The sequence below is a fragment of the Rattus rattus genome, chromosome 14 (assembly GCF_011064425.1).
Source record: "Rattus rattus isolate New Zealand chromosome 14, Rrattus_CSIRO_v1, whole genome shotgun sequence".
Lineage (NCBI taxonomy): Eukaryota > Metazoa > Chordata > Mammalia > Rodentia > Muridae > Rattus > Rattus rattus.
The window spans coordinates 36440802-36461376 of record NC_046167.1 but is presented as its reverse complement, the minus strand read 5'-3'; the positions used below and the strand labels follow the sequence as shown (position 1 = coordinate 36461376).

General features: G+C 41.0%; 1 protein-coding gene across 1 annotated transcript; it reads right to left on the bottom strand.

Moving 5' to 3' along the window:
• Positions 1-2558: 2558 nt before the first annotated feature.
• Positions 2559-15798, bottom strand: Rala (RAS like proto-oncogene A). Its single transcript, XM_032884545.1, has 4 exons — positions 15544-15798; positions 12536-12744; positions 8470-8644; positions 2559-2749 (listed from the first exon to the last, which is right to left on the bottom strand). The coding sequence occupies exons 1-4, from the start codon at positions 15655-15657 to the stop codon at positions 2627-2629; spliced, it is 621 nt and encodes a 206-aa protein (XP_032740436.1). The 5' UTR covers positions 15658-15798; the 3' UTR covers positions 2559-2626.
• Positions 15799-20575: the final 4777 nt, after the last annotated feature.

The window sequence follows — 20575 nt, the reverse complement described above, 5'->3', positions numbered from 1 at the left end:
CTAGTTTTCTAGTTCCTTCTTTTTATTCCAACATGCCAGATAAAACATATAGATTCCAGTTATTTCGTGGCTTAACCAGTGATAACTGATGTCAAACAGATTCTTACTAAAGGGGGAATTAACTGTAACAGTTACAAGGACACTGGAGAAATTAGTGTGCAGGCTAGCTCTGTTTGCTTTCAGTTCAACTTCCACTCTTATTGGCTGGTTCAAATTCCCTGTTCTTAGGTGGAAGATGCAGGTACTGAAATACTTTAGATTCTGTTTTTCCTTGGGGTTTTGGAAAAAGAATATTGTCCTAACAGATTACTCATGAAGATTATGATGGCTTGAGGGCTTCTATTAAATAGATTTTGAGAATATAGCTCAGTAGATAAATGCTTGCTTTGCATGCATGAAGAGGTCCTGAGTTTGATTACCAGCACCACAAACAAAACAAATACCCAGCTGGGCAGTGGTGGTGCATATCTTTTAACCGCAGCACTCCAGAGGCAGATGCAAGTGGATCTCCCTGAGTTCAAGGCTAGCCTGGTCTACAAAAGTGAGTTCTAGGACAGCCAGGACTGTAATACAGAGAAACCCCATCAAACAAACAAATAAACAAAACCAAAACCAACCAACCAAACAAAACACCCCAAACCAAACCAACTCCCCCAAAAGAAAAAAAAAAAAAAAAAAAGCAAAAGTAACAACAAAAACCTCTTGCATCCTTTCTCATGCCTAGAAAGCTGGCCCTTTACCTCCCCACCCTCATCCTCTCATTCTGCATCTCTGCCAACATTATCTGTAACAGCTGGTAAAGTAAGAATATCATTCTGTAAACATCAATTACCACCACAAACATTTTTAGAAAAGGAAGTTTATTGGTCTTTAAATGGCTCAAATTGCAAGTAAATGAACCGGGTAGTGGCATCAGCCCAAGACATGTGATGCTTCTCTGTCAGCTGGCTTCATAGCACCTAGTACCCAGGAGAGGGAAGGTCTCAAAGCTAATTGCAATGTTAGTGGTTAGGAACCTGGTCAACAAGACTGTAATGAGTGCTCACAGCCATGCTGGGCCTGCTGGCTGGGGTTACACAGGGAACTCTAATTTTGCACATGGCCTAGTCTGTGAAAATATTAAATCAAACCCTTCAAGGACAAATACTTATGATAAGCTGAATATAGTAACTAGACAGCAGAGTTCCTGAATGCCTGTCTCTGTAACGTCATGAACACATTTGTTTCCTGGAATGCCTGAGTGTCTCCTTGACCATAGGAAATTAGGACTGTGCAACAAGAAAAACTGTTTAATCAAGTGTCTTAGCCCCACGGAGGAAAAGAAAAATCTAATAGTGGTTTACTTCCCATTGAAATTATGCTCCTAACAGCATGCTTGAATTCTTGCAGCGGAAACATCACAGCCCGACATCTGGTCAGTATGTGCCATACATGTTCGACTGCTTCATGTTAGGAAATATTGATACAGTATTCATTATAAACATAAAGAGACTGCAAAGACTTCTCCTAACACCCCAACTGTAACCTCAGGAGTACACATTTAGAACTGACAAGCATTATTTCCTCGTGTCCTAGTACAGACCACTTAGCTCTCCTGAGAGGCCTCCCTATGCCCTGCTCCCAGGAGATTAAACACTTAAATGCACATCACTTGCAGAAAGCGACTCCTGGAGACCAGCACTCTACACAAAAGTAGCATTCACTTAATTGGTACTCACACCCATAATCTAAACTCATTGTATAAATATATGCTGGCCCTTCATCTTTAACTACCTTATAGTTTATTAAAACCAATGAAGGAGCTCTGGAACTCTCAGAACCAGAGTATGGCACACATCTTTAACTTGGTCAGACTCCTAGCAGTTGGACTTTTCTCAGGAATCTTTCTTGTAGCTCTACACTGCCTGGCAAGATAAAACCTTCTGTTATTAGTCACGTGGGCAGCGAGTGCTAGTGAGAACACACCCACAATGATGTAACTGGATGTTTTTCAGTTTCTAAATTAAGGCATATTCAAAAATGTCCATGTATAAGTTCACATCTTTTTTCTAAGTCAATCAGCAGGTAATTAATATGCAGATTCACAGATGAATTACTCTCAGTTTTACTATATGTAACAACCATGCCAGTAACTTCTTCAAGATTTGCATAACAACAGTTTAAAAAGTGGTACAGTTAACTATCGTGTTCACAATTGTCATTTTTCAAGGCAGTAGAAGACCAAGACATTTTAAAATAATATAAAATTTAAGCTTTATAATAAACACCAGAGGAAATTGGCCATTCCTCCCACCCCCCACCCCATTTCACCTCTTGATTAACAGTTTGAGAAAGACTGCCACCCACCCCCCAAAAAAAACCAACCAAGCTTACACGCTACATTCAGGACTGGGATAAAGGTAGGCGATTATGAAATAAGTTGAACTCTGCTTCTTGGTGAAGCCACACAATTTCTTTTTTAAGTGAATTTGACTTCCAGTGCAGTTCCAATTCATGCTTTTAGTGATACACTACAATTTCCAAAATGTTAAAGTAATTTCAGTCAATTGAGCCTCCAATGGCAATGCTTATAAATTATATTTATTAGTATGGTCAGGTCAGGATAAGAAAGGAGTTTGGGCTTTGATTATAAAATGCAGCATCTTTCTCTGATTCTCTTGGCTAAACTTTTCCTCTTCTTTTTTCCATTTTTTTCTTTGCTGTCTTCCATCTTTCTGGCTCGTATTTCCCTCATTAAATCAAAAAATACCTAGAAATAAAGAAAGTGGAGTAAACAAATGAGCAGCAGCATGAACCCAGTGTTTCTGTGTCACAGCACAAACCCCCGGGATGAAGGAATCACGTCTGAGAACTCTCCCTTCCCCAGCACACGATGGCGAATGCTCACTTACTGAGCTGCCCTACCCCCAAGAGGGCTCATTGGTGAATACAGGGGAGGAGAGCACACAAGAAGGTTGAAATTTGAGAAAATTAGCAACTTGTCTGAATGACATACATCTCATGGTAAATTGTACAACAAACTCTACCTATTTTATTGTAATTTTCAAGATTCAAATGAAAATAGTGCTATATAGTAATGACAGAGCCCAAGATAAAACTCAAAGGAGTACATGAAATACTTTTGAAAGGTATTTTTATTTCATGTGTATAAGTGTTTTGCCTAAATATACATATGTATGTGTGCCAAGAGTGACCCATGTATGTGTGCCAATGGTGTGTCCTGTGCCTAATGTGGTCAGAGGCACTGATCCCCTGGAACTGGTGATGCAGACAGTTATGAGCCATGATGAGTGCAAGGCACTGCTCCTGGGTCCTCTGCAAGAGCAGCCAGTGTTTAACATCTGGGTTGTCTTTCCAGGCCATATAACGAGCATTTGGTAATCAACAAATGTGTTTTGCTAATTCATTGGTTTGGTGGTGATTATGTTTATAGTGAAAAAAATTAACACAGTAACTAAAAATTCCTTGTATTAAATCTCAACTACAATTCTCCTGTTTTCTAATAAAGAAAGACCCAGAAAAACATAATAGATAAGTGTGAGAGGAGACGGTAACTCTTGCAGGCCACAGTTCTACATTCTGTTTGCTTTTTAGAGTCTAGCTGCCCTGAACTCACCATCTGCCTGGCTAAGCTTCACATATGTTCACACTTTCTCAAGAAATTCAGTTACTACTTAGGGAATTAAAAAAGTACAAAAATATAAAAACCTCCCAACCTCAATAAAATTAGAAACAAACAAATATAAAAAATAACTTGTCACATGTGTGCAAACATATAAGCACAAATGACAAAGACTACATGCCGTCTTACTATGCCTTTAGCTCTCAAGGGAAACTAATTGGAGAACTCCCAGGTGCAGACATATGGAGAAGGTACTCGTACGGGAAGGAGGAGCAGTGTGTGTGCATCTCCTTGTACTTGTAAAGACAGAACCATCAAAGGATAAACCAGACACTCACTAGCTGACAGGAGCACTATTTTCAAGAGCAATGGAAGACATCAGAAATGAATGTAATTTCTACCTGGGAAAATTACAACTTTGTACACTAAAACCATAAATAAAACACAAAATTCATTAAAATTTGAAAACTGGAAACAATGACTACATTCCTAGTTGATGACATAATCATGTAGAGAAAAAATTATTTCAAGGGTCTTTAGAACACAGTATATGGAAAATTCACCTTAGGTGTTAAAGATAAAAATAAAAGTCCTACAAGTAGGACCATAATGCCTTGCATGCAAGAAGCTCTATGTATGATCCTGAGTCTGTCTATCTGTCTGTCTGTCTGTCTCTCTCTCACACATACTCATTCACACCCACATCTACATAGATGCATACACACACTCATACCCACATCTACACAAACATATTCATGCCACACACTCATACCCACATGTATACACATGTACGTACACACAAAAACACACATGCATGTGTACACGTACACACACAGAACCGCAGCAACAACCAAAACAAGGCCAAACAAGTCTTAAGAATCACTCGGTGGCTCACCGTGAGAGTGACTCACACACACTCTGGAGGATAACACAAGTGTTGCTGCTAGAAGCAAGGCTTTCCAGGATGAGTGTTACCTCAGAGATGTAAGGATCCCGGAAAGAAAAATCTGAAAGGGCATTACTTAATACTGTGAATTCGTGAGCTTTTCTTCTATTTTTAAAAAGACTTCCTGACACTGTTCAATGGCAGGGCCACAAGGCGGTGATAATAATGAGAAGTAAAGAGCAAACAGGCTCCGGTTGACGGTTGAGTAACAATCTATCAAATGGGATTTCTGAGTTGGAACAATAAACATAAAACTTAGATGAGAAAGTGAGGGAACTATACATGCTAATGCCTCATCAGACAGGGAAACGGATGAATAAAGGGTAATTCTGGACTGGGGAGCATACAATGCTGAAATATCACAACGGCATAGACCAGTGTTGGGATTCAAAATCTCCCAGGGATTTTGGAAGCCTCTGCTTCCAGTTCAGATGGGACTAACTCTAGCAGGAAGCCTCCTTTTTGGTCAAAGATCTCCATGGGAGTCTTCCAGTACTGGTCTCTGTATCAGCACTGTATCATAGTACACTGGGAAACGGACATAGAAGAAGGCTTAACTTTCTATCAAGTGGATGGCTTTCAGAAAACCACCCATACTAGAAAACATGGTAGACAACATTTAAAGTTGCATCAGCTAATCTGATGAATGAAATCCTGTTTCAAGTGCCGACCAAAACAAACATCCACTAAGGAAGAGAAGACAGAGTCAGACAGCCAGCACTCCCCTCGTAGCAGAACCACCTCCCCTTCTGCCCGTCTTGTTCTCCTGGCTCCACCCTCTTTTCTCATAGGACAACTCAGTGCCTATGAAATGTGGCTTTCTAATGCCACACTAATGACCTGAGAAAGTAACCTTTTCACATAAATAAAAATAAAGTTAGACAAAACAAATCCACAGGTTTACACTTGACTTAAAATATCCATGGCTAAAAAATAAAAACTGCCTTCACCAGTATTTTCACTTTTAAGTATTTAGTGGCCCTGAGTTCACACTAAAGACTATTAAATTGTCAACAGAACCAAGGAGCTATTATAAAAACTAATACACAAAGGAAGTAATATGTGTGTATGTGTGTAGCTTAGAATGGTTGAAAGCTCTAAGAAAGCCATACAATTCAGAAATCACAAAATAAAATAATCAAAATGTGACAGTATAATCTAATTTTCCCCTGTTCAAAGATTAAGTAAGCCACATGAAGACATGTTACAGATTAGGAGACAATAATGACAACAAATGAAGTGGACAGGGGATAATGTTATTATTCTAAACAGACACAAGTCAAAAGGTATGCAAATCATTAGGCAGATGGACAGAAAGACTTCAGATTGGCAGATGACTGGGTCAATCAATCAATCAATCAATCAATCAATCAATCAAAGCACATGCATTCTCGCCCGTAATCAGGGTTCACCATGTTCTTGCAAGTTTTAAGGGCTGTTTTAGTTGGGCTGGCAAGGACACATGAAAGCAATTTCTTATAAAGATGATGGAACACAAGGGTACTGGTATGGTGGGCACTTTGTCACCTCTGTTGAAAAAGAATCCGTGCATTTTTCTGATGCACTTTCTAAGCACAGGAAGTTTGGTGAAGTGCTGTTTGTAGTAGAAAACCTTGTGGGTGCTGGGGGAGAGATAGCTCAGCAGGTAAGAGCACTTTCTCCTTTGAATAGCTGGGTTCAGTATAAGGACTCATCATGACTTAAAATTGTTATTAGACACATGTAGCTTTAGTGTTTCACGTCTAAATAAATACTGTTTCAATGACTACCACTGTAAATATATTTATGTGTGCATGATTTTTCCAGAAAATACATTTTTATTTTAATACTTTTGAATTTATTGGCTTTAATTTCCTGCAACTCCTCCTAGTGTTCCCCACCACCCTACCCACCCAACTTTATTCTCTCTGAAAAAAAAAAAAATCAAAACAAACACACAAACCCCTCCTAAAGACAAAATAATACCAAAAGCACAAAAACAAAACAAAAAGCACACAGGAACCTATTGAGTCAGTCACTCTTGCTCTGGTCAATTCTCCTGAGCCTAGGACCTAGGTCTTGGTGTAGGTTAATAGAGCAGTGATAGTATACTGGAGAAAACTGATTTTCTCTTTCCTAGTCTCTACCAATTACAATAGCTTCTTGGTTAGGAATGGGACTTTGTGCCACTTCCCCTTGTCTACACTAGAACAAAATACACGTTTAGAATCTCAAGTGCTGGGTCACAATTTTAAGAGATTAATATCACATTGCCCTTCTATAAATATGAGGCCTTTTCTACATTTCATGCCAAGAATATACTGCCATTTTTCCCAATGAGATAGGATTTTAAAAATGACATTACTTTTTTAAACAGTACATTTGTTTTTTTAAGCAAGACTAACGTCGTTTTTAAGTTTAAAGCCATGGACATTTTTTCCCGATAACGCATTTAGACTGCATTCTTGCTGGACTGCTGGCCGTCTTCTAACTCTCCTGGGAGAGCCTGACCCCACCTGGCATTCTTCTGAGGTCACCACAGACATGGCTGTGACAGCACGGCTCATCTCTCTGCACTGCCTCCTCTTTTTGCCTTTCTTTCCCTTTCCCCTTAGTCTTAGTCACTTTTAGTGTGTTCATAAGTTCCTGAGGACAATTAGGAAGAAAGATATGCCTATGTTTTGAAAACTTCCCCACATTAAATATTAAAATGTATTTTAGAAGAACTTTAAAAATATTTAACATAACCTTACAGAAAACCAGTATAGTATATGGAACAGAAATATTGTAGGACTCACTGTATCCAAGTACTAAGTCTGACCACATTATTAAAAAATTTAATCATGACAATATGGTCATAATATCTATAACAAATGAATAGAAAGAACTGCTGATTTTTTTTTAACCTCATGTTTTCTGCCTCAATTTTTTTTTCTTTCTTTTCTCTTTTCTTGTGTGTGTGTATTTTCTTCTTAAGACAAGTTCTCATTGCAACTGTGTAGTCTAGGCTGGCCTTGACCTCACAGACAGCTGCCTGGCTCTGTCTCCAGTGTTGTGATTAAAGGTAAATTCTACTATGGCCGACCAACCTCATGCTTCCTAAATCAGTATTATGGACTTGTAAGTATAAGCCGACTGGTCTACAAACACATGAGGCCATCTAGAGCAATATGAGCTTTCTAGAAACGTGTATTCCCATTCTAGAACAATTGAAGCAAAGTCCTTAGTGGTGAACCTCAGGGCGGTGTGTGTGCTTGTTAGGATTCAGGGACAACTGGCTGGACAGTGAGTGGGTTTAAGGGGCTCCTCTGGATAGTCATGGTACACGGTAACAAGAGAGCACCCTAATGAAAATCTCTAAGCACCCTGAAGATATCTCCCCTAATCCTGGCAAGGGTTCCATCCAGAGGGCACCCCCCTTCAGAGGACTTACACAACACTAGGCAGGCATCAGTCAGAGCAAGCACGGACCATGCCGGCATGGTAGGATCTAAAGAACTTTTACAGTATACACTCCCATTAAAAATGAAGGCAGTAAGTGGGATGAGGAGTGCTACTGATGACCTAGAACACTATATTCTTCTGTAGTGTCTTATATCTGAGAAGGCCCAAGACAAGGTGAATTTCTACTGTCTTACTTAAACACATTCTAATCTCTGTCAGGGCTGGTAAAATGGCTCTTGGGTAAAGGTGCTTGCCACCAAGCCTAAGGACTTGGGTTTAATGCCTGGTGGGAGGAGAGAACTGTTTTGTGCTGTCTTCTGACTTCCACAAGTGTGCTACAGCTCCCTCCCGCCCTCAATAAATAAAAGCAAACAAACAAATCACTATATTAAATTTTAGTTGGATCCTAGAGTCTAGATAAAGTAGGGTAACAGGGCTTTTATATACATGGTACAGTAACAATGAGAATACTCTTTACCTTGTCAACGTTGGCGCGCGTCTTAGCAGACGTCTCCACGTAGTTAACGTTCCACTGGTCAGCTCTGTTTTTTGCCTCTTCTACAGAAACCTGCCTTTTATCTTCTAAATCTGATTTGTTACCAACCAGGAGAAATGGAACATTCTCATCTTCTTTTACTCTTAAAATCTGTTCCCTAGAGAAGTAAAGCAAGTGAGAAAGTATTGACACAGTGTCTACACAGTAAAAACCACAGAACAGGGACCGGAGCTGTCTCAGCAGCCAAGTGGTCCTTGTGGAGGAGGACCCAGGTCAGTGTCCAGCACCCACATGGTGGCTCACAGCGTTCCTAACTCCAGCTCCGTGGCATCTGATACCCTCATCTTAGCTCTGTGGGTACCAGGCACACTTATGGCACACATAGCTACATGTATGTGTGCCAAACAGAATCATAAATATAAAATAAATCTAAAATCAAAAACAAGTAAACAAACCCCACAGAATAACAACTAGCCATCTGCAATCAGAATTTATTTACAAGCATGTTTCTAGATAATACAAGTTCATGGTACCTGCCAACAATTTAGATACATACTCCCTTGACTAAGGATGGAGGACTCCAGCAAAGGAGGAACACAAGCATGGCAGTAACAGAAGAGCTGTGAGGACATGCTCTGCCGCAGGACACACGGCCTTCCCTGGTTGCTATCCGAGTGTGAGCACATTTCATGCATCACAGCTTGTGACATGTCACTTACTATCCAGATCCAAACCCATATCCTTAGCTGTTTTCATTGATTTTAGCGTTTCCTTTTCAGTGTGGGACAGAACTCATGGCTTCACAGATGCTAGGCACATACTCTGTCACGGAGTCCCGTTCTCAGCCTGACTCCCAGTTTGTACACAGTATGTTTTTCCTGTTCCAGGCACTCATGCAGCACTTGGCGCCCTGACATTCCAACAGGCTGTGTGGACAATTCACTCAGCCTATCCTTACTTTGAAGATGAGCTTGGAAGATGAGGGGAACACTGCTGAGCTGTTTCTTTGGAACTTTTCTCTTACTTAAGCTGAGATTACGGAAGGAGCTTTCAGAGACAGCACTATTCTTATTACATTCCAAAGGCCCCTCCCACACAGGCCCGAGATTTCCAAAAATAGCTCTTGTATACAAAGATGTTATATGTTACAAGATATCGCTGACTGTCAAGTATTATGGCTCTGTTCTTCCCAGTCATGTGATTCTGAGCAAAGTACTTCTTTGCCTCACTGCCCTCATATATGTGGTGGGATTGACAATGCATTATTCACACAGTTGCTGTGAGCATTAAAAGTGAATGCTTATAACTATGTGTGGTGATAGTCAATTATATAGTGAGTCATAGGTGCTCTCATTAGTACTGGAGCAAATGCCTAGCTAGTTTGTCTGTGTACGTATCTTAAGGTCCTAAGACTGAATCTCAGGCCGTGTGCACACAGTGGAAGAGATATGCCACTGAGCTATGCCCTCAATCCCTTTCATTCTGAGAGAGGTCTCAGCAAGTCACCAGTGTGGCCTGGCCTTGGGATCCTTCTGCCTCAATATCACAAGGAACTTGAGTTACAGGTGTCTGAAACCCTGTTTGGCCTTTTCTGTTTCAAAATGAAGAAACATGGGCTGGCTGAAAGGCTCAGCTAGCAAAGGCCCCTGTGGCCAAGGGTGACAACCTGAGCTCATTCCTAGAAGAGAATGGAGTCTCACAATTGGTCCTCTGACTTCCACATTCGGCCTGTGGCCTATGTACACATACTAAATAATAAACAAATAAATAAATGGAATTAAAAATTTAAAAGAAACCAAAATAAGTATCTTAGATCGTCTTGCTATCATAGACATGCCATACCTTTGAAATTATTAAGAGATGCAGAAATTATAGGAACACAAACATTTTTAGTTGAGAGAAAATAAAAACACGAATAGATTCTTTGAGTGGCAGGTCAATAAAATATACCTGATTAGTTTGTACAGCTCCACTGTGTAATACTTGTTACCACTTATATGATCTTTAAAATGTGTTTCAGCAACTCACCATTCTTGCTACTTAATTTATGATCTGTTTTGGAGAGAATTTTAGCCTATCCTGGCTTGTTTCTAGGGCCTCGTTTTTCTTTTGAGAGTCAGTCCCGTGGCTCCAGGCTGCACCTTTACTCTGCAGCAAAGACGCCTTTGTGCCACCTCCCGCGGCCGGGACTACTGCTACATGTCAGGTTACCTTCTTAGTCCAGGCCAGTTTCAGACATTACTATACAAATGTTAAAATATGAAAATCCCTTTAAAACCCGGCTCAATTTTATTTTGGAATTAAGGAAAGGAAGCTCCAAAAAGTTCACAGTTCTCAAGTCCAGTGTAGATCAGTCACATGCTGTATGTTATATGCTCATAAATGATGCATGTAGGAAAGAAACAGGTCCTTGAGAAAGACTTCCTGGTAAGAAAAAAAAATGTGTAAGTTCAGTAAAAAGTATGGTAAGCATGGAGCTGGAGAGAAGGCTCAAAAGGTCAGAGCACTCGCTGTTTTTCCAGAGGGCCAGGGATCTATTCACACACAGTAGCTAACAACTGGAACTTCAGCTTTAGGGGACCCACTACCCTCTTCTGGCTTCTGTGGTGCATTGGCATACAAGCAGGCAAAACATCCACACACTTTTAAAAAAGTGTGGTGTGGTAAGTTTGACACTAGCAAGCGCATCTGAGGAGACAGGGAAGCAAAGCCTGCCTCAGTGACAGATAAGCAGGAAGGGTGAAGGCTGCAAGTATTTAGGAACAGCACCGATGCTAACTTTCAGGTTGAGTCATGTGCAGCGAGGTCTGTAACCAGTCAGACCGTCTCAAACTGACTTTGCTGTGCTGCTAAGTCTCTGGGGCTGCTCAGAAACTGCACTGGAGGTACACAGAAGAGCAGCGGACAAATCACCCTGACTTCCCAGTCAACCATAGCGATAGTGACAAAATCTATTCCATTACCAACTGCAAGGCCTGATTCATAATAGACCCTTTGGTATTTTTTGGAGGAAGGAAAGGGCATGTATTAGCACTTATGTAATTTTCCATGTCTCTCAGTTTACAAGTTTTCAGGGTCTGCACTATGCAGTATCACATGTGAAATTCTTTTACAGAAGCCAACAGATTTAATCTTCTAAATCAGTTCATTTTGTGCATTTCCTCAACCACATGCTTTTGTTTGGGGGACGACTATTCGCTTAGATTCTGAGTTTCAAGTATATGATGCTCAATAGTGTTCAAACACTGACATATCCTCTTTTCTCCACGGTCACCTTCTTATGATAGTCTCCTAATGACTTCCCTTTCCGGACCATATATAATGATCACTTCCTACTTTACCCTCCATGTAAAGGGGTTTTGCACCATGCTTTATATATACAACTAGACTGTGTAAACTCCGATTAGAGGACATAGTACATAGTATTGTACTATGCCTTGTGCAATAGAACTCCTATCACAGATACAAAACTCTGTGTGTAAAAAGCATCTTGGTTGATGAACTGAGTACTATCAAGATTACTCCAGAGACTGCTCACCCCAGCAGGTCTCAGAGAGTGGTGTCACCTCCTCTAAGCCAAACCTATGGCAAACTCCAATTAGGTACAAAGTAAAGAACATACACTGTAAACAAAATCAAATATGCTAATATATAGTGATTCACTTTATAAATTTAGTCTATAAGAATATTAGTATTTTAAAAATCCTAGGTACCTATATTATAAGGAGAGCTGAGAAGTGACTACTACAGAAAAGATGTAGAACATCACTGTGATCCGTGTGCTACCACCGAAGTAGAAATGCTTTACTCTGAAACATTTAGTAAAGCTAAAGGCTCTCTAGGTACTTGGAACTACAATGTGACCAGCACTTGGGCAACTGTAAGGCCTGAATGAATGTATGCGTGTATATCCACAGGGGCCAGAGTCACACACTGATATCGAAGTGGAAAGATTCAAGACAGTAATGATTAACAAGCAAGAAGCTCCAGTTATCCACCTGTTTCTGGAAAGAACTGTGTGTACACATGAGATTAGGCTGAGCCATACCTGAAGTCCGCTGTAGCTGCAAAGGACTCCATCTCTGTGATAGAGAAGACACAGAGGAATCCCTCCCCACTTCGGAAGTAGTTGTCTCTAATTGCAGCGTAGTCTTCCTGCCCTGCTGTATCTAAGATGTCGATCTGCACTTCCTCCCCATCCAGCACTACCTTCTTCCTGTAGCTGTCTGCTTTGGTAGGTTCATAGTCTTCTACAAACTACAAAAACATACACACACACAAAGAAATCCATTTTTAAAAATTATTTTACTTTTAAAAACATCTTATTTTGAAATCTGTTTTCATCAAACAGTAAAAACTGTATCATTTTCATCTTAGATTACCGGTCAGTTTCTTTATTTGCAAACCTTCCTGAGGCTGTGAGACCCTTTAACATAGTTCATCATGTTGTGGTGATGCCTAACCGTAAAATTATTCTGTTGTTATTTTATAACTGTAATTTTGCTACTGTTATGAACTGTAATATAAATATCTATGCTTTCTGATGGTTTTAGGCAACCCACAGGTTAAGAATTGTGCTAGACAGTCACAATAATTACTTGAAAGGTAATGTTTTAGTAACTGTAAGATTATCCAATATTCTACCATTATTATTTTTTTTAACACTGCACTTAATCATCCATTGAAAGTTAAAAACAGATGGAGGCTGGAGAGATGGTTCAACAGCCCTTCCAGAGGACCTAGGTTTAATTCCCAGCACCACAATGACAGCTCATAACTGTCTGTAGCTCCAATTCCAGGAGGTCTGACACCTCTACACAGACATACTTGTAGGCAAAACACCAACGAACATGAAATAAAAATAAATTTAAATCATTACAACATTGAGAACCCCATCATCTTGTGAGTATGAAACCAATGCCTGGTTCAAAGCAGCCTTTGCTGAGGTCTATGACCAGTATCACTTCTGTCTGTATAAGAGCACAGGAAATACCTTTGCAAACCTCTTCAAGGGCCTTTTTGGACAACAAACAAACACAGCAGCATCTCAGGATGGGTCTGGATATTGCAGGAATGACAAGAATTCTATATAAACTGAAGCATGGTGAAACCCTTATTACCATTCCCACCATACAACTGGAAAGGCAATAATCACCATTCTCCCACTAGTCTCTGGGTAGTGATTGCAGAATGCAGGAACATCAGCTTCACCACGTGGGCTTGGGCAGCCAGGAAAAGGTGTCTACTTGCTTCCCAGTGGACAGCTATGACAAAGGGTGGGTGAATGAGGCTCCCAAAGCGCTCATGAGGATGCTGGCTAAGGCTGAGCTCCAGCATGCTATTCTGGTGTTTGCCAAGAGGCAGAACTAACTGGACTTCCCCAGTGCCACACACAAGCTGGGGCCGTACTCTCTGTGCCATAGGAACTGTATGTTCAGGCCACCTGCCCAACCAGTGGGGCTGGTGCTGTAGAGGGTCAGACTGGCTGTCTAATCAGTCTGGAAGCAGAAGTGAACCAGACGCTTCCCCAGTTTGGTTCCTTTTCTCTGCCCTCAACTTTCCTCTCATGTTCCAAGTGTGACTCCTCGGTCCTACGTGCAGGAACTGTCTCCATGGGTGGGTCACATGTACATATAGTCTACAGCCAAGTTTTTATTTAATGTCAACAGTTTCTGTTTTTACGTAGGCAGTTTCTGGTAATCCCGTGCAATATTACTTAGCCTTTTGATTCTGAAAAGTGAATCAATTCTGTGAGTACGGAGGAGGGGTCTGGGTGTCAGGGCACCTGATTACCAGGGCCATTGGGCTATAGATCAGTGTTGGGATCCATTTTGGTGGCTGGTTTTCAACCCAAACTCAGTGCATTTAAAAAAAAAAAAAGCAAGACGAGAAACTTCATCAAACGGAAGTGTGCATGTGCCTTGGGTAAGTTCTGCAGTAGCAACCTCAACACTAATTGGCTGTTACCTTGTGGGAACAAACTACTATTGGCTATATGACCACAGTTGAGACCCTGTGACATGATTGCCTTTGAGTCACCTGTATTTCACAGCTTGCTTAAACTTGTGATCACATAGTCACCTCGGGATAGGCTGATAGCCATAAGGTCCAGGGTCTAACCTTGTCTTTGGCTGGTGAAAGACTGGGCTCGGTGGCAGCCTACATTCCCACCTTGTTCTTGGGCTCACTTGGGCATGCTCAGCAGATCAGGAGGAGCTGGTACAAGTTGGGAAGGTAGGTATACTCCAGTGCCACACCCGTGGGCATGCCTATTTCCATGTTTGAGGCAGTTGTCTTCCTCAGCCTGCAAGGGTCTGACCTGTCATCCAAAGATGACCTCTATTTTTTTTCTTTTGTGTGTTGATAAACACTGAAGAAGCCGGAGCCGTTCCACTTGTCTTGGGGAAACCTCAGAATTGGTTTATTGGTGGTGTGGAGCACTTTACTGCGTTTAGTACATAATTAGAACCAACTGTTTTGTCTACTGTTCTCAGTTGTCACTTGGACAGGCACTGTAATTACAGCTCTTAGAGAAAAGGCTCTTACCTACTTTAAGAAAGTTAAAACCTGAATGCTCTTAGTTTGGCTTCCTTATTGGCAGGAAAGGGACTAATGCTGGGCATGGCAGCTCAGGCCTGCAATCTTACCATGTGGGAAGCTGAGGCAGACAAACTGCCCTGAGCTTTTCAAGCCAGTATAGACTTGTGAGTGAGATTCTATCTCAAATTCCATCCCAAAAAAGAGAGGGGAGGGCTAATATAAAGGTTAGTTTGAGAGAGGACTAGGTAAGGAATAAACAGTATAGAATATGCAAATGAACAAACAAATCAGTACTGTGTCCTCCTCTTCCTCCTCCTCCCATTCTTTTTTTTTAGCCTGAGTGTGTTTTTGACTTGTAAAATTAAGTAGGTACTGATGTTGGCTCTGAACTTAAAATGGAAAAAATATTATTAGGAGTTTTCGAGGAGTGAAAGACTCCTACCAAACAGCACTAATCTAAGGTAGAGGATACTCTGTCCAAGCTCAACCTTTCTTCAGGTGAAGTCGGGCACTTACCTCATCATACATGAACTGCAGAGTCAGAGCAGACTTGCCCACACCACCACTGCCCACCATGATGACTTTGTGTAAGGCCAAAGAATTCTGACCCTTGGGCTTGTTTGCAGCCATCCTGTGTGCAGTCTTCAGAGGACTGAAAAGAATCTGAGACAAATGAAACAGGGAGGGTTCAGTATACTCATCAGAATTCTGTGGAGGAAAGAAATAATGTCCCTCGGGTTCAAGACACTAGCTCTCATTCTGCAGTGACTTTAAATAGATAGTAACCAGAATACACACTCTTAGAGGGAAAACCATCTATCAAAGAATGCCATGGCAATGAGACAGGCCAATGAGTCAAGGGCATTTCCCTTCTGATGGATTCTATAATGAGTTCTAACCAGGGCAACCACATGCTGATAATGGGGGCAGGGGATCTGTTACACTGGAGTAAAGGATCATTTATTTTCATGTTAATTCATATGCTCAATGCTTGAAGAAATGTTCCTCCTAACGTTAGTAGGAAATAAAGACTGCCATTTGCATTAAGGACATCCTTAGGAATACTTGCGGTAAGTGAAGAAACTTCATCCAACAACTGTTAACAGACTTACAAATAGGATTCCAGCAGAGCATAATTCAATAACCATGCTATGAGACATTGGTGGTTTTCGGAGTAATCAATATAATCTGACTGCTTTAATGTAACATGCCCTCACTTATCTTAGAACATTCATTTGTTTTAATATATTCAGGCTTTCATGTGGAGTCCAGACTCTTACAGATGCTGTAGTGGTGATGGGCACACAGTTGCCTTTGGCCAGGGTACCTGGTAGGCTTTAGGAGGAAAACACACTGCAGAGTCACAGCAAAGACGGTTCATGGGGAGGCTTGAGGGAGGACTTTGTGGTTAGGCAATCACGGGGTTACGACTCAGTCCCTCGTATCTCCGCCACAGTTTTTAACAGCTTTGCTTTGGAGCGGTTCAGACTAGCCCTATCTGCCCACCTCCCCGTGTGTGTCCCATCTCAGCTCAAACCTTCACTGGCTTCCTTCTGTAAATGCTCTTCCCTGACTCCACCTTTGCATCAGGTTTCCTGTTTACCCAGCTTTCTCTTCTCAGTTTTGGGGTCCTAGTCTCACCTGAAACACTCAATATATATTGGGCTTTTTCTTTGTGTTCCCAAGTAGCAGCTGATACTTCCTTTTAAAACCATCATGTCTTCAAATTGCCTGAGTGTGTAGTTGTTCAATACAGGTTTCCTCACGTACTGTATGCCAGAAGTCACTTGGTTACATGGCTACTATGTCTCTTTGGTTATGGTTTTAACTTCATTATTATCACATAAGCATGACTGTATTATGTGTACATATGCTTGTGCTTATACAGTGTCAGAATGTAGGCATGCACATGCCACACTAGACATGCTAGACATATAAAAGATCAAAATTAGGTTACCAGGTTGCTTTGGGCCCAGTAGGGAAACGACACAGAAAATGTGTATGTGGTAAGCCAAAGATTTGCACCTCAGTGGTCGTCAGGAAGTGAAGACAGAAAGGACAGGGATGGGGGTTTCAATATTCCTGTCAAGGACACACCTCAAATAACCTAACCTCCTTTTACTAAGTCATACCTCCTAAACATCTGCCATTGCCCAACAGTACCACAAGTCAGCCATGAAGCTTTCAATGTCTGAGATCCAAACTATCGCAACCAATCCAGATATTGTTTCATATGGTAGATATCTAAAGTCACTTCCTACCAGAACATTAGATATACATTAAAGAAAAAAGAAAGAAAGAAAATTCCACTAGGCCTAAGTACAATGAAATAAAAAAGGATATGTGTGTTTGGGCAGCGGCGGCAGCGGGGGTGGGGTGGGGGCGTAATGGGATGATTTGTTTAACAGATAGTCAAGACGGATGTCTCTGAAGATGTGATGTCTGAGAGCTGAGAACTGAAATTCATGAAAGCTGCAGCCATGTCCTAAGGCCAAAACATTTCAGACCTCAGGAATATAGGGCACAGTGAACATAAAACACGAAGAAGGGTTGGCATGCTCCGAGGACTAGAAAAAGGTTGGTGATGAGATGCTTGGTAAGAAACATGGAAGCTGCATGATATGGGACCAAAAGGTAGACAGAGACAGGATCACAAGAGGCAATGAACAACAAGGGAGAGTGCTTGAATTTCACTTATAAGTGCACCAGGAAAATAATACATAGCAGAGTATAATTTCATTTGAGTTTTAAAAAGATTGCCATGACTGCGTGTGATATCACAGTCTAAAAGCTGAAATTTGTTGAAAACACTTGGTGGGACACGTCTGTTATTCTAATACTTGGGAACTGAAGGCAAGAAGATCAATAGTTGAAGGTCATGTTTGGCTACTCTGGAGCTCAAGGTTAGCCTGAACTACAGGGGACCCTGTATCATCCCCACTCATTCCTCCCCAAACAACAAGACTTGAAAATACAAGGGTTGATCTTAGCTTTCTCCATACAGGCAGAAGAGAGTCATGGGCTGCAATGGCAGGCAGCAGCAGCTCCTCTAGCAGTGCTGGCTCTGTCCTCTTACCTGTTCTCTGAAACCAATGCTACGATGCCAGAGACAGCATTTCCCGAGCACTACTAAATGCGAGGCATTGTTTTGAGTACACTGTACATAGCAATTTGGTCTAGTTCATTTATGGGCAACCCTACGATGTATGTACAACTTTAATTCCCTGTAACAGATGAGTTACAAGAGTTGCAAAGGTGACATGCTCCAAACCCAGCCTTTGTAATGACCCTGCTGTGTAGGGCATTTGCAAGAACAAGTGATGGGCATGTTAGTTTGACTAGGTGGAGGAAAACAAGACAAACTACTAAGTTTTTGGCGTAAACATCTGAATGTGTATTGATAATATTACCAAAAGTGGAGCAAGCATAGGAAGACATAGGTCTGGAAAGAACTCTCAAGCACTACTTGGATATGTCATCTAACTCAGACTTTAAAGTATGGAATTGGAGGTCAATTCACAGTCCAAAGTGAGGGTAGAAACAGAGACATAAATTTAACACTTTTCAGATAACATTTAAAGTCACAAAACTGAACAAGCTCTCTCAGGGACAAGATGGAAATGGAGATGAGAAGGCAAGAAAGGTAAGAGCCCCAAGAAAATTCAACAGGCTAGCCAACTTGACTCCTGTAGGATAAGCGATGCAGTGAGACAACAGCAAAACAGAACAGAGATCTGGCAAGGGGGAACAGTTCTAGTGGGTATGGGAAGACTCAATATGAAGGAGGTAAGAATGGGGTAAGTTAAGGAAAAAGTACAGAAATTGATTTTTACTTTGAAGATAGAAAAATAGAGACCTAGTGTTAACAGGAACAATGTTTGTTATTTAGTTGCCTTTTAGTATTGGCAAAGTTTGGTCTGCATGGTAATCACCAAAACTGGAATAAGCATGACAATGCAGAAAAAGACCAACTCTAGTATCTAAGTCTTCTAATGGGACCCAGAACAGTAACAGGAGCAGGGTCATCTCTTCCAATGTAATGTGAGTTAAGGCCAAGAAAGAAAGAGTACCAATGAGGACCACAGATGGACTTAGTAATTCCCTCAGCTAATTGTTTCTACATTTCTGCAGTGGAATCCGATCACACAAGATGGGAGAATGCAAAAGCGAGCTTGACTAGTTCATCAATAGAAGAAAATATGCAGAAACACATCTAAATACATCTTGTGATCCTGTGTAACAGAGTCGGCAAATGACACGCAAGGATGAGAGCGATTAAACAATGATCTTAGGACTTTTGGTAAATCATCCGGAAAAGGAGAAACAGCCAAGTTTATTACACTACACAGCCAAATAAGCCAAAGACTGAGATGAATCAGACAAAAACACAGAATTACTTTCACAATCTTAGCATGGAGAAGTAAAACTATAAAACCCTGGTAGGTATCTTTTAACTCTTTTTTACAGATGGAAGATACACTTTACCCTGCTCATGGCAGAACGTGCTACAGACCCAGCACTTAGGACACATGGTAGGAGGATTGCAACCTTAAGACCAGTCTGGACCACATAACAAAACCTTGTCTTAACATACTCGTAGCAGTAATAGTTATAATAATAGCTTCCCCCAGTAAGCTTTGCTGTAGGTAAGATCAAGGTAGGACACTGTGGAAAATGAAATACAATGGTTCTAAGAAGGTTTAAGAGATATGCCACTTAAACTATATTGGAATTTTGTTTCACTCATCAGATACATTTTTTTCCCCCAAAGTCCAACAAACTTTAATTCCTTTGACCTATTTTTGTATGGTCAATGAATTAAAAGTGTTGTTTTTGAAGGATTGTAAATAATCCAAATCAAGAGTTTGCAACAGGGAATGTAGCCTGGAAATCTAAATTAGTACTGGCACGTTACAGAAAACACTTGCTTATCTGAAACCAGGATACTCTGTGTCTTTTTAGGTTCACACTGGACTCAAAGAGCAGCTTTAGGTAGGCCCAGGAGCAGCAGGTCTGGATTCAGTGAGAAAACCTGCCTCCATTTCAGACCCCAGTGGGCTCTACCTCCAAACCTGCCTGCCACAGCTGCTCCAGATGTAAGAGACCCTGCCCCCATAGCTGGCCTCTGGCCTTGGCTGGGTTCCCTTGAGACACCCCAAAGCCACCCAGCCAGCCACCTCGCCTTGTGATTCCAGTTTGGTAGGCTAAAACTCACACTAAAAGACAGCCAACACCAAATCCAGATGTTCAGTTCCCACTGTAAAAACATAATCAATAAACCAAGACAACATGCCCTACTTCAATCAACACTTTCAAAGTAATGTTCACTGCCTTAGATGAAAAATGAAATTTAAGACACAGAATTCAAAAGAACGATTATTAACATGTTCATCTTGCTTAAAGCATTTAAAGAGGCAGAAATATTTAAACTTAAAACAAGACAATAAAGAGAACACAAGTAAATGAGTGAGTGAAATAATGAAGATAAAAGATAAAAGCAGTTCAAACAAAAGAAACATTAAAGGAAACTCAAACTGAACTGAAGCAA

Coding starts and splice junctions, on each gene's coding strand:
- Rala (XM_032884545.1), bottom strand. CDS start 15,657: ATGGCTGCAAACAAGCCCAAGGGTCAGAATTCTTTGGCCTTACACAAA. Junction 8,645..12,535: donor GCAGCTACAGCGGACTTCAG/GTATGGCTCAGC, acceptor TTACTTCTCTAG/GGAACAGATTTTAAGAGTAA. Junction 2,750..8,469: donor CGCGCGCCAACGTTGACAAG/GTAAAGAGTATT, acceptor CTTTATTTCTAG/GTATTTTTTGATTTAATGAG.